Source organism: Protopterus annectens, chromosome 9.part0 (assembly GCF_019279795.1).
Source record: "Protopterus annectens isolate FY-2018-M chromosome 9.part0, PAN1.0, whole genome shotgun sequence".
Taxonomy (NCBI): Eukaryota; Metazoa; Chordata; order Ceratodontiformes; family Protopteridae; genus Protopterus; species Protopterus annectens.
Genome location: NC_056743.1, coordinates 1,865,981,633 through 1,865,996,796, shown reverse-complemented (window position 1 = coordinate 1,865,996,796; position 15,164 = coordinate 1,865,981,633). Strand labels below are relative to the sequence as shown.

Genomic DNA, 15,164 nt, shown 5'->3' with positions numbered 1-15,164 from the left:
AAATGAAATAGTTTATGTAAAACTCATCTAAAGGTTAAGGGGAACAGGAAAATAATGTGCTTTATTTCATTTAAACTGAGCACTGTCATGTGACCAAATTTTGCAGTTAATGCATATTGTGTGACTGTTTTTAAATGTTGATGTATAGGTGAGCTTTTTCTTGTACAGTTGAAAATTCTCTATAGCAAAAGCCATTGAGAGGCTTGCGTGATTTTAATGACTCATTTTTTTATTATTATAAGTTGTTTGGTTTCATGTTTTTGTGAGTTGTTTTTTGTTTTAACTGGCTCGAGATTTATTTGCCTGAGCTATCTTTTGTTTGTTTGAGCCAGTTATAGACTACAATGTCTGCTTTGGATATACCTAACTCAACATATCAAACAGCTAGACAAGGCCCAGAGGTTCCTACCTGAGATGATTTCAGGCTTAAAGACAATTAAGTCAGGCTAGAAGCTCTGTCTCTTTGCTCAGCATCTAATAGACTGCTGAAAGGTGATCTTTGCCTCACCTATTGCACCATTAGGGTCCCTTTTGAACTTGATTTTCTGTATCTTTGTAATTCTGAATGCTTAACAAGGAAACCTCCATAAAAAACTTCTCCAAAGCCAACTTCATTCTACTCAAGTCAGAAGTTACAAACTTCATGACACCCATGCAGACAGGAACTGAAAGTTCGACTGCTGAGTCCTACACTAAGGCATTGTACGAGCACATCCACTCATGCATGAATCGTGCCATCCCAAATAGAACCAAGATGCTCTCCTCCAATAAAAGGAAGCCAATCTGGTGGTCCCCTGCCATAAACAAACTTTACAACAAAAGAAAGAAACTGTTGCAGAAAAGAGGAATATCCCAGGATGCAAAAACCTCCCTTACCAGCCTCAGTAAGAAGCTGAGATCCCTCATAAAATCCTCCAAAGCTAGTTACGAAAATAAAATTGCCAAAGATTCCAAAGACAGCCACAAGGCATTCTATAACTATATCAAGAATCTACATGGCAATGCTCAGATCTGCTCTGAGCTACAACAGAATGACATTAAATATACTGATCCCAAGGATATTGCCAATATTCTGGCAGATCGATTCAGTGCCAACGTCACCCCCCTCTCACCCCCTAAATGGCCAATCTCAATACCGGAAGATTGCCAAATTCTGGTAATAACGGCCACCCAGGAAAAAAACGCACTCTCCAAAGCTAAGAATACAGCATCCATGGGACCAGATGACATCCCGGGCTGTGTACTACATGAACTACAAAATGAACTGGCACCTCACCTAAGTGTCATGTTTAATCATACCCTCACCTCAGGCTTCATGCCCACTGAGTGGTGCACAGCTACAGTTATCCCACTCCACAAGGGGGGATCCACCTTGGATCCCAGCAACTACCGCCCCATCAGTCTGACAAGCCTGATCTGCAAGGCCATGGAACGTATTATCATGGAACTTATAAACAAAGACAGTGGCAACCTTCAAACACTGGGCCCCACCCAGTTTGGGTTCATGAAGGGCCGATCTTGTCTCCTCAACCTGATTGACTTCTTCGAATCAGTCTCCAGAGCCGTGGATGAGAGTATAGCAGTCCACACAGCCTACCTGGACCTTGCCAAGGCCTTTGACGCCATCCCCCACTCTAGAATCATAGATAAACTTACTAAGCTGGGCATTAATGCCTACATCACTTGATGGGTTGCCAACTGGCTTACTGACAGAACCCACACTGTAAAAGTAGCTGACTCCAAATCCAGCTCCAGACAAGTGACAAGTGGAGTACCTCAGGGTTCAGTCCTGGGACCTCTCTTGTTTGGCATCTGCTTCTCTGAAGTACAGGCCAACACTAAGGGACTCTGGCTAACAAAGTTCGCAGATGACTGCAAACTGGGAGCCATTATTAAATCCCCAAATGATGTGGATACTCTACAAAAGGGCCTTACAGAAACAGATGCTTGGTGCCAGAGCCATGTGCTCAAGCTCAATGCCAAGAAATGTATAGTTATCCCCTTTGGGAAAAAACATGTACCCATGAATTACCACATAGGTGGCAGTACACTAAACACCAAAAGTGTGATAAGGGACTTAGGGACACAGGTGGACAGTGGTCTCACCTTCAATAACCACATCGCCAAGACAATCAGGAAATCCTTCTATGTGGCACACCTCATCACTGAGGGCTTTTCATCCAGAAAAAATGAGGTCATTGTCCCACTGTACTCATCCCTCATTAGACTCATTATAGAATACAATGCCCCATTTGGTATGTACCTCTCAAGACTTCTGCAACAACTGGAAAGGCCGCAGAAATATCTCACTAAAAGAATCACAGGCCTAAAGCAGATGCCCTATGCTGACCACCTTAAAGAACTCGAGCTATACTCTGTCGCATATCGTCTACTCCGAGGCAATCTCTGCTTAACATACAAGGCCATGTCAAACCCAGAGCTGTTGGACATGTTACACTTATCACCCCCTCCAGTACTGGTTCTGCTAATCAGACCCAGTTCACCTGATTCATAGGGTTTCATCCATCTACATCATACATCTGGTGATCACTAAGTACCACTCTGAGGTAATCATTGTAGAAAAATGCTGGAAACGTGTTCTTTTATTTTATTTTTATTTATTTTATAATGACTTGATCCATTTTTTTGGCCCAGACTGACAATGCTGTAACAAAATACCTGTCAGACATCCAGATTTTCTCAGAATGTCCAGATGTTTGGCTCAAAATTTCAGACTGTCCCTTTTAAAATTTTGATTTTATGGCAAATCAATGGGATGATCTGATGAATGAAATTAGTAAATAATGTCATACATTTGAATTTCAGACTTCATATCCTTTAGAAAATGCATTTTATTATATACTCTGTTATACTAGAAGATTTCTAAGTCTGTAAGAACAATATTAAAATCTGTCCCTATATCTGTGCCTTTTGTACACCCATTATGTCAGGCTTTGTACAGATTTCTTTTGTCAACAACTAATCACAAGAAATCTAGAAAAAGCCATAAATAATGGGGAGGGGTGCAAAGGCCCAAAATCAGGGACAAATTTAAAACATTGCTCTTATAAACTTAGAAAGTTGCTAGAATAAAACATTTTGCATTAATACTCATCTTCTGAAGGACATGAAGTCTGAAACTCAAATGTGTGTCATTATTTAGTGACTTCAATCCTCAGTGACTGGGCAGGAAAACCTAAAGTTTATGAGGAACAGACCTAAAACGTGGGGCAAGGTCTGGACATTCTGTGAAAATCTGGACAGCTGAGAGTTATGGTAAGGTTTAAGAACCTAGTTTCCTAAAAGCCACACTGAGTAAGTATCAGTGTCACTTAGCAGTTCTTAAATGTTATTCTGTGAATAAACTAGTTATGAAATAAGATTAGAACAGTAAATACACAATCACCAATTATTATAGATGTAAATTATTCTTTGAATATTAGTTTGAACTTTTGTACAGGCGTGGCATTCTTAATTGTAATACTCTTTGACTGAGACAATGGGTCAGGTTTCAAAAGACTTGCTCTCAATGTAAACCTGTTTATATATATATATATATATATATATATATATATATATATATATATATATATATATATATATAGGCCTTATACTAAAGTAAGTCATTTTCATTGAGAGCAAGTCTTTCAGAATCAGGGCAGGCCTACACTGGAGTAAGTCACTGACAGAGAGAGCAACTCTTTTGGAATGTGGCCCATTGCATCTTTGAACTGAATAGATCAGATCATGAATTGGTAGCTGAATTTGCCAAAGCAGGTAAATTTAGCAACCTTCTCAGTGTGGATCCTATATTTTTCCTTGAGGCATTGAGAGCTTGATTTCTGTTCTAATGTTTTCACCATGTATTTAACATGTGGAATATATTTCACTTCATGAAAATGATGAGAATGCATCATTTACATTGTCTACATTGGGAATTTAAAAAATCTGTAATATGTTTTCTTCTATGTTTTGCCAGGTGCAGTCCCCTTTGCTATGCTGACATCATTCCATGGGCCCGAAATTGAATCAGTACTCTCTAGTGGTTATCCAATTAACAAAGCACATTCAGATTACAACTATACTGTGAATTCAGATGTAGTTATTGCCACAATTTCTAGCAAGTGGAAGTATAACCTCACAGATCCAGTCATTTTGACATTTCGAGTTACCAAGGTTTGTATTTTGTGTGATTATCTGGGATTTCTTATCAGAGATGATATGCAATTTAATTCTGTATACAAACTAGCAAAGAAAATGTATGTTTCCCTTGGAAATGTTAATATAATTTGTCTAGTTTTTAACATCTAACATTTCACCATGTGAAATTTCTGCAGGCAGAAACAAGAAAGAATTATTGTAAAATGTTCCCCTCCCAAACTCCACTGCACTCTCCCAGTACAATGCTTTAGTTCAAAATATTCATTTCTTTAACCTTCCTGTAGTTTTATATTACTTTTCCTCCAACATAAGACACATTAAACACATTCAAGCACTTCATAACAAAGAAGTAGCTCATTCTCTCTCTCTTTATATATATATATATATATATATATATATATATATATATATATATATATATATATATAATATGGTTTCACTTCATAATTTCAAAATGCTGAAATACTGAATTTCAGCATTCAGAGACCATGAAGCCAAACCACTCACAATACCGAAACCCACAATCACGAATCACACAGTCACGAATATACATACACCATACACAAATGTGCTACAAAAAATAAATTGCACTGGATGCACCAGAGGAAATAAGTCAAGTAATGACGTAGGCAGAATATATATATTCAGTAAGCTGAAGATAACAAGAGCTAATCCAAGACATATTCCCCTGTAAGGGTACTGAGTATAAAGCAAAACAGTGGATCCTAGAGGAAAGCAGAAGAAGAGTCTTATGTGTAGAATACTAGCAAAGCAAGTTTTTATGTCAGTCTTCTTTAGTGGTTCATCAGAGGTGGATGTCAAACTGAAGTGATGGCTTGGTGGTTAACTACTGTGACTATAGTGTACAGGGTCCTGTGTTAAAGGCCTACAAAGGCTGTTTACAACTGCTGTGATGACTTAGTGGTTAACTGCTGTGACTGTAGTGTGCAGGGTCTTCGGGTTTGAGCCTTGCAGAGGTTGTTTAATACCTATCATGCCTCAGTGGTAAATCACTTTGTGCATGGTGTGCAGGGTCCTGGGTACGAGCCTTGCAGAAGCTGTTTATTTCAGAGGGTCATTTAATTAATTAATGGAGTGGTGAAAGCCAACACACCCTGGCTAGGCTTATAAATGCCCTTGGGCAGATAACCTAGTACCTATCTATGAACCTATACAATTCTATGAGAGACTGACAATATGTTCCCTGTAAATCACATGAGCATAAAGTAAAACACTGGATCCTGAATTAAGGTAGAAAAAAAGAAAAGTTATATGTGCATAAAACTTGCAAACAAAGTTTCTCTCTCAATTTTCTTTGGATGTTCATCAGGGATGGATGCTGTATAATAGTGTAATTGACAAGATGTGGGACCCACTTGTTTTCTGCAAATTTTCTAGTTGTAGGGCAAAGGAGAAGTCTTTTTTAACCCACAGGGGAGGATATAGTTTCGGGCAGGCATGGGTATAGTTTAAAGGCAAATGTAAAAACCTAAATATAGGTCTACTAGTAGTAAAAAATACATGCACTGACAGGAATGAAAACCATTGCATGATGAACAGTTATACTTTTCTACTATTTCCCTTGCTAGCCTAAAAATGAAAATATAAATTGATTAAAAAATGGGGGTTAGAAAAATGTGAATAACTGATGATAAATTGGTAGAACCAAACATGGAAAACAGACAAACATTAGCTGTACCAATAAGATCAAAGAATAAGAAAAACATGATGCCTGCTCAGGAAAGGCAGAGTAGCAAAAATAGTAAAGTGAATTGTTAATGAATGAGCAAATAGTAAAACAAACACAAACAAATATTTCAGCAATTTTAAGAAGAAATATGCACTGCAGGATATTTTGAATGGAGTTTATATTCATTTCACATACCCCCAGAATAAAATCTTGTGGCAGACAAGATGAGCAGGACCAGGACAGACTCTCATGAATAGAAATTGAATTCAGCCTTCCAAGAATTGATCCAATTGCAGAGAATACTTTAAATACATCTTCTGCCTCTGTTTATAACTATCAGTTGTCAAAATTCTGCCCCAGGGTTCCATGCAAAAAGGCCTGGAAGACAGATGCCTTTCCTTTCCCTTTGTCAGGAATGTTCCTGAATGCTTTTCCACCCTTTCCACTAACATCTATGGTCTTTCTGAAGATTCAGAAGGACTTTCCAAAGACCATTGTGGTGACTCCCTTATGGTCCAGACATCACTGGTTCTCCCCTCTTTTGGAAACGGCCAGGGCCAATTATCAAGCGCTTCCTCACAGACTAGCTCTATTCATCCTAGACCAGTGGTGTTTGGTACATTCTGTACCCAAGCAGCTGCAACTGACTGTGTGCATGATAGAATCTTAATACCTTTCGGGCACCTTTTTTTCCTGAGAATGTTGAGTAGGTGTTAAAAGAGGAAAGAACACCTGGTACTAGAAAATCATACATCAGTAAATGGAAAAGGTTTTCTAGTTGGGGCAAAAAAAGAACCAGCACCCATTCAAGGCTAGTGTTTCTCTGGTTCTACATTATTTGTTCGAAATCTGTTTTCCATCTAACTTAATGGGTGGGTTATCAGACCTGACCAGGTCTGACATCGGCACCTTTTTCAAACTCTCAGATTCAGGGCTAAGTCTCCTTCCCTACACATAATTCCCTTCTGACCCTTAAGTAACCTCAGATCTGGTTTGCTGCCTATTCAGGTCAGATATGATCTGAGGGCTCAGTGTTATCCTTTGAGATAATTGTTTTTCAGCAGCTTTTACTTCAGTGCTGCAGAATAGGTTTGAGGAAGTATCCTTCAGATATTGTAATTCTGTTCTTAGACCTGTGCCTAATGTTTTCCTTATATATTTAGTGTGTTTCTATGAGTTGTTCCCACCCTATCTCCCTTCTATCTTTATATATTAACAAGAGAGTTTGTTTATACCTTTAGATTTATTTTCTCTTGAATATTTAGCATGTGCTAAATTGTTGTGGGATTTATAATTTCTTTCTTCTGTGTGATGCTAGTATGTGTTTGTCAATGAGTGACAAGGCTTCTTGACAATGAGTGACAAGGCGTCTGGTTTTAAAAAGTGCACCGCATGTGGTCACAAGATCCATCCTCAAGACTCCCATATTTGTGTGACTACTGTTGAGTGTTAGATTATCTGGACAAAGAATGTGAGCCTGTGTCTCCTTCAGGGCCAGACCTCTTACTGATTGCAGAAACATATTAGTCCTCCATGGTCTTCTACCTGCCCCAGAACTGACCACTTTGGGATCAGGATCTGCTTTCCGTTCAGCCAAGAAGCTAGATGACAAGTGGAAATGCTCTAAAGAGAAAAATAAAAAGAGATACAGAGACAGAAGCAAAAATAAAAAAAAGGCAGAAAATAGAAGAGATCCCTGGATCTATTGGGTTCATCTAGCCAGACAACCAAAAACACCAAGATAATCAGATTTAGTGATAGTTCAGTATCAAAACTGGATCTGATCACCTTCACCTCCAAGCAGATTTTCACCAGAGACAACCAATCCTGGACTCCACTTTGCATTTCTTCCAGAAGGCTCACCTCACAGGTCTTCCAGGCCACCCTCTGTGGCTTCTTCTTTCAGGTCCTTTTGATCTTCAAGCAGAAGCCATGATCTTCTGTCAGAAGTCAATGTTGACAGGATGATGAAGTGTTTGAGGACACAGATCCAGGTGGGGATCCTCCCAATACCTCCCATGCCCTGAGGATCCCTCTACTGGAATCTCCTTCTCTGGTCCACCTGTCAAATCCAGTGTCCATAGTGCTGAAATATATCCATTGAATGACCTTGTTGAAGCTGAGAGCTTGATCTGCTTCAGCCTTGAAGGTTTCCCTTACCTATTTAACTGTGTCAGATTTTGAACGTTCTTGGAGTAGGGGTGGGGGCTTAAGTCTTTGGTTCAGGAATGACTCTGAGACTATCAAAGCCATCCTTGCCTTTGGATACTTCAGACAGCTTGGCTCTAATGTGAGCTTCTGAAGACAGCAATATTGGGTTCCAGGAGATTCCTTTAATGGGATGTTTGGATCCTAAAGGTTCTTCCTCAGCTCTAGTTTTGAATTCAGTCTTCAGGGCTTTTGAAAGGGTACACTCCAGGTCAAGAGAGGAGGTTTCTCACATGAGCTCAACAACATCCTGATCCCCTTTGATTCTGAATCTCATTCTTCCAGTCATCCTTTCGGACAGGAATGGGCAGTCTCAGTAAGTCTTGAGGGAACTTGCTTGGTGAGTTCCCCTTCTGGATCTGAGCCATCTCTAGAGCCTTCTACCAGAGAAGGGCATAGGAAATAGACTTGAAAAAGCAGACATTTGTATTCCCAATAACAATCACACCTGGAAGATGCCAACTTCAAGAAGGGGCAACATCCTCAAGATTCCCCTTAGAAAATGTCTCATTTGGACAGATCCTTGAATTGAAGAAATGGCTAGGGGGTTGGTCCACTGAAGCCCCCTTCTGAAAGGAGTCAGTATTCCTCAAAGCATTTAGGGCTGGCTCATCCACCTCCTGCTAAGCCCATTGTCTTGGTTTTGTAGTGAGCTTGGAAGGAGTCACATGTGATGGAGCTGATCCCCAAAAAATGTGGCAAAATACTATTATCCCTGAGGGATAGGCTGCACTGGGGCAAGAGTCCTGCAGTAGATGCCATAGGGGTTGCAGCAGCCACTAAAAAGGAGCTTTCAGAAGAGAGCACTTCTGTCATCCAACTATCAGGGAGTGCAAGGTGCTAGAAAGATTAGGAAAGTGGACTTATGCATCAGCAATGTTTGCTCTGTGCACATGAATTATCAAGCCCATATGACCTGTTTTCACAGCAATGTGACCAAGGAACTTTCCAAGTCAGTCCCAGGAAATCTGCCTGGAGATATACCAGCAACTATGGAATCACTGCTATCTACCCTTCATTCAATGGTTAACATGTCCATGAGAATCTTTTCCAATTCAGCTGATGGCAGGTTGTGAGCTGCAGGCACTGGCATTGTTACTCATCAACACACCTGGATCCAGATTGTTGTCTATTTAGAGCTTCAAAACATCTTTTGTCAAAGCTCCCTTTGATGGCTCTACACTTTTCTGACCAAAGGTCAAAGAGAGCTCACTAGAAGTGAGCAAGAGGTCAAAACCCTGTCTGGTGTGGGCATCCATTTTTCCATCCACCAAAGGAAGTTTTACTGGAATGAAAAGGGTGAAAAGAAGTCGTTGCTCTGTAAATCCCAGAGTGTTGCCCTGGGCTCGTGGTGAAAAGAAGTCGTTGCTCTGTAAATCCCAGAGTGTTGCCCTGGGCTCTTCTGGTGACAGAACACCCCAATACAGATGGGAAACAATTTCAATGGGCATCATCCCAGGGGCAGAGATGGACCACAGAATCAAGGGCGCTGATGTTCTTTTACCAAGAAACCCTTTTAGTGCTGCTGAATGGTGGCCTGACTGCCACACAGTGGAGAAAGTCAAGGGGGAGTTTTTCTCTGCACTCTCACACCTAACTAGCCATCACTCAAGATTCATGGGAGAAGAAAATAATTATCAGAGGCTACATTATTCCCTTGGCTTTCTCCAACATTTAACCCAGACAGAGAAGATTAGCATCAGCAGAAATTTCAGTACTAATAGAAAGGTGAGTCCTCCAGGAAGTCCCACCAGACCAGCAAGGATCAGAAGTGTATTAAAGATTCTTCTTGGTTCCAAAAAAGACTGGGAACCTCAGGCCCATTCTGGATCTGAGCCACCTCAATCAGTTTGTAAATCAAAGTTCCAGAAGGTCACTGGTCAGCCCATTCTATCTCTCCTGAGGAAAGACAACTTTAGGATGACTGTTATCATTTCAAGATAGTGAGGCAGTCCAGGAGGTTTCCCCACTTTAAATTGGGGGGTCATTTTCAGTTCAGAGCACATGTGATCACATATCCTGTTATTAGTGCAGCTTTATATATAGAATGAAACCTTTCATGTATCCCTTAACAGAAAAAAATTCTTATTTGAAACCATATGCTAACTGTGATGCTGAAAATATTATACACCTTGCCCTTTGTAAAGCCTGGGTAGCATTTTATACAGGGAAGTCAAATAGATTAAAAGGCAGGATATGCGATCACATGGATAATATAAATGGTAAAATAGAGACAAATGCTTTATATAAGTATACACAGAAGGAAGGAACTGAGCATCCATTTGGGTTCAAAGGAAGTACTAACACAACTCCACGTAACTTGTTTAATTCAATAAAACCATAAAATCCACAGTATAATGTAAAACGCTTTTCATCCAGTCAATTGACCGGACTTCTTCAGACAAAAATATAGAACTACTGTGCTCATTTTCTATATTTTTGTCTGAAGAAGTCAGGTGGATTTTATGGTTTTATTGAATTAAACAAGTTACGTGGAGTTGTGTCAGTACTTCCTTTGGATTTATTTGTCACTTGTTTGTTTAGTTTTTGAGTTCACCCACCCATTTGGGTTCACAGTTCTGTATGTGTTGAATGTTGGAACCAGAGGGGGTGATATTAAATTAAAAATAAAAGAAATAGAAAATACATTGACCAGTAATTTTAGAGCAGACATAAATAACGGACTGTATATTCAGAGTGTCCTCTTCTCAGTCCAGTATTTTGTTTACTTGTTTGGGTTCTGGACTAGCTCCGTTTGTAGTTTTAGAGCAGACGTTTCGCGGTCTAAATGAAATAGTTTATGTAAAACTCATCTAAAGGTTAAGGGGAACAGGAAAAAAATGTGCTTTATTTCATTTAAACTGAGCACTGTCATGTGACCAAATTTTGCAGTTAATGCATATTGTGTGACTGTTTTTAAATGTTGATGTATAGGTGAGCTATTTCTTGTACAGTTGAAAATTCTCTATAGCAAAAGCCATTGAGAGGCTTGCGTGATTTTAATGACTCATTTTTTTATTATTATAAGTTGTTTGGTTTCATGTTTTTGTGAGTTATTTTTTGTTTTAACTGGCTCGAGATTTATTTGCCTGAGCTATCTTTTGTTTGTTTGAGCCAGTTATAGACTACAATGTCTGCTTTGGATATACCTAACTCAACATATCAAACAGCTAGACAAGGCCCAGAGGTTCCTACCTGATATGATTTCAGGCTTAAAGACAATTAAGTCAGGCTAGAAGCTCTGTCTCTTTGCTCAGCATCTAATAGACTGCCGAAAGGTGTTCTTTGCCTCACCTATTGCACCATTAGGATCCCTTCTGAACTTGATTTTCTGTATCTTTGTAATTCTGAATGCTTAACAAGGAAACCTCCATAAAAAACTTCTCCAAAGCCAACTTCATTCTACTCAAGTCAGAAGTTACAAACTTCATGACACCCATGCAGACAGGAACTGAAAGTTCGACTGCTGAGTCTTACACTAAGGCATTGTACGAGCACATCCACTCATGCATGAATCGTGCTATCCCAAATAGAACCAAGATGCTCTCCTCCAATAAAAGGAAGCCAATCTGGTGGTCCCCTGCCATAAACAAACTTTACAACAAAAGAAAGAAACTGTTGCAGAAAAGAGGAATATCCCAGGATGCAAAAACCTCCCTTACCAGCCTCAGTAAGAAGCTGAGATCCCTCATAAAATCCTCCAAAGCTAGTTATGAAAATAAAATTGCCAAAGATTCCAAAGACAGCCACAAGGCATTCTATAACTATATCAAGAATCTACATGGCAATGCTCAGATCTGCTCTGAGCTACAACAGAATGACATTAAATATGCTGATCCCAAGGATATTGCCAATATTCTGGCAGATCGATTCAGTGCCAACGTCACCCCCCTCTCACCCCCTAAATGGCCAATCTCAATACCGGAAGATTGCCAAATTCTGGTAATAATGGCCACCCAGGAAAAAAACACACTCTCCAAAGCTAAGAATACAGCATCCATGGGACCAGATGACATCCCGAGCTGTGTACCACATGAACTACAAAATGAACTGGCACCTCACCTAAGTGTCATGTTTAATCATACCCTCACCTCAGGCTTCATGCCCACTGAGTGGTGCACAGCTACAGTTATCCCATTCCACAAGGGGGGGATCCACCTTGGATCCCAGCAACTACCGCCCCATCAGTCTGACAAGCCTGATCTGCAAGGCCATGGAATGTATTATCATGGAACTTATAAACAAAGACAGTGGCAACCTTCAAACACTGGGCCCCACCCAGTTTGGGTTCATGAAGGGCCAATCTTGTCTCCTCAACCTGATTGACTTCTTCGAATCAGTCTCCAGAGCCATGGATGAGAGTATAGCAGTCCACACAGCCTACCTGGACCTTGCCAAGACCTTTGACACCATCCCCCACTCTAGAATCATAGATAAACTTACTAAGCTGGGCATTAATGCCTACATCACTTGATGGGTTGCCAACTGGCTTACTGACAGAACCCACACTGTAAAAGTAGCTGACTCCAAATCCAGCTCCAGACAAGTGACAAGTGGAGTACCTCAGGGTTCAGTCCTGGGACCTCTCTTGTTTGGCATCTGCTTCTCTGAAGTACAGGCCAACACTAAGGGACTCTGGCTAACAAAGTTCGCAGATGACTGCAAACTGGGAGCTATTATTAAATCCCCAAATGATGTGGATACTCTACAAAAGGGCCTTACAGAAACAGATGCTTGGTGCCAGAGCCATGTGCTCAAGCTTAATGCCAAGAAATGCATAGTTATCCCCTTTGGGAAAAAACATGTACCCATGAATTACCACATAGGTGGCAGTACACTAAACACCAAAAGTGTGATAAGGGACTTAGGGACACAGGTGGACAGTGGTCTCACCTTCAATAACCACATCGCCAAGACAATCAGGAAATCCTTCTATGTGGCACACCTCATCACTGAGGGCTTTTCATCCAGAAAAAATGAGGTCATTGTCCCACTGTACTCATCCCTCATTAGACTCATTATAGAATACAACGCCCCATTTGGTATGTACCTCTCAAGACTTCTGCAACAACTGGAAAGGCCGCAGAAATATCTCACTAAAAGAATCACAGGCCTAAAGCAGATGCCCTATGCTGACCACCTTAAAGAACTCGAGCTATACTCTGTCGCATATCGTCTACTCCGAGGCAATCTCTGCTTAACATACAAGGCCATGTCAAACCCAGAGCTGTTGGACATGTTACACTTATCACCCCCTCCAGTACTGGTTCTGCTAATCAGACCCAGTTCACCTGATTCATAGGGTTTCATCCATCTACATCATACATCTGGTGATCACTAAATACCACTCTGAGGTAATCATTGTAGAAAAATGCTGGAAACGTGTTCTTTTATTTTATTTTTATTTATTTTATAATGACTTGATCCATTTTTTTGGCCCAGACTGACAATGCTGTAACAAAATACCTGTCAGACATCCAGATTTTCTCAGAATGTCCAGATGTTTGGCTCAAAATTTCAGACTGTCCCTTTTAAAATTTTGATTTTATGGCAAATCAATGGGATGATCTGATGAATGAAATTAGTAAATAATGTCATACATTTGAATTTCAGAATTCATATCCTTTAGAAAATGCATTTTATTATATACTCTGTTATACTAGAAGATTTCTAAGTCTGTAAGAACAATATTAAAATCTGTCCCTATATCTGTGCCTTTTGTACACCCATTATGTCAGGCTTTGTACAGATTTCTTTTGTCAACAACTAATCACAACAAATCTAGAAAAAGCCATAAATAATGGGGAGGGGTGCAAAGGCCCAAAATCAGGGACAAATTTAAAACATTGCTCTTATAAACTTAGATAGAAAGTTGCTAGAATAAAACATTTTGCATTAATACTCATCTTCTGAAGGACATGAAGTCTGAAACTCAAATGTGTGTCATTATTTATTTATTTTTTTTTTATTTTATTTATTTAACATTTGTTGACCGGGAATGTCCGACTAGGTTCCACAGAGCCTGTTTTCAGCGGAGGCCCGGGGAGAAATGCTCCAGATTTAGTGACTTCAATCCTCAGTGACTGGGCAGGGAAACCTAAAGTTTATGAGGAACAGACCTAAAACGTGGGGCAAGGTCTGGACATTCTGTGAAAATCTGGACAGCTGAGAGTTATGGTAAGGTTTAAGAACCTAGTTTCCAACAAGCCACACTGAGTAAGTATCAGTGTCACTTAGCAGTTCTTAAATGTTATTCTGTGAATAAACTAGTTATGAAATAAGATTAGAACAGTAAATACACAATCACCAATTATTATAGATGTAAATTATTCTTTGAATATTAGTTTGAACTTTTGTACAGGCGTGGCATTCTTAATTGTAATACTCTTTGACTGAGACAATGGGTCAGGTTTCAAAAGACTTGCTCTCAATGTAAACCTGTTTATATATATATATATATATATATATATATATATATATATATATATATATATATATATATATATATATATATATATATATATATATATGTGTGTGTGTGTGTGTATATATATATATATATATATATATATATATATATATATATATATATATATATATATATATATATATATATAGGCCTTATACTAAAGTAAGTCACTTTCATTGAGAGCAAGTCTTTCAGAATCAGGGCAGGCCTACACTGGAGTAAGTCACTGACAGAGAGAGCAACTCTTTTGGAATGTGGCCCATTGCATCTTTGAACTGAATAGATCAGATCATGAATTGGTAGCTGAATTTGCCAAAGCAGGTAAATTTAGCAACCTTCTCAGTGTGGATCCTATATTTTTCCTTGAGGCATTTAGAGCTTGATTTCTGTTCTAATGTTTTCACCATGTATTTAACATGTAGAATATATTTCACTTCATGAAATGATGAGAATGCATCATTTACATTGTCTACATTGGGAATTTAAAAAATCTGTAATATGTTTTCTTTCATTTTTTGCTAGGTTCAGTCCCTTTTGCTATGCTGACATCATTCCATGGGCCCGAAATTGAATCAGTACTCTCTAGTGGTTATCAAATTAACAAAGCACATTCAGATTACAACTATACTGTGAATT

The 15,164-nt window shown here is 39.3% G+C and overlaps 1 protein-coding gene across 1 annotated transcript in view; it reads left to right on the top strand.

The window, feature by feature from the left end:
• The window catches only part of LOC122810812 (adhesion G protein-coupled receptor E1-like), a 447,985-nt gene that overhangs the window by 411,273 nt on the left and 21,548 nt on the right, over nucleotides 1-15,164 (top strand). Inside the window, exon 6 of the mRNA XM_044082372.1 lies at nucleotides 3,980-4,176. Within this exon, the coding sequence (XP_043938307.1) occupies nucleotides 3,980-4,176 (197 nt within the window). The remainder of the gene's footprint in view (nucleotides 1-3,979; nucleotides 4,177-15,164) is intronic.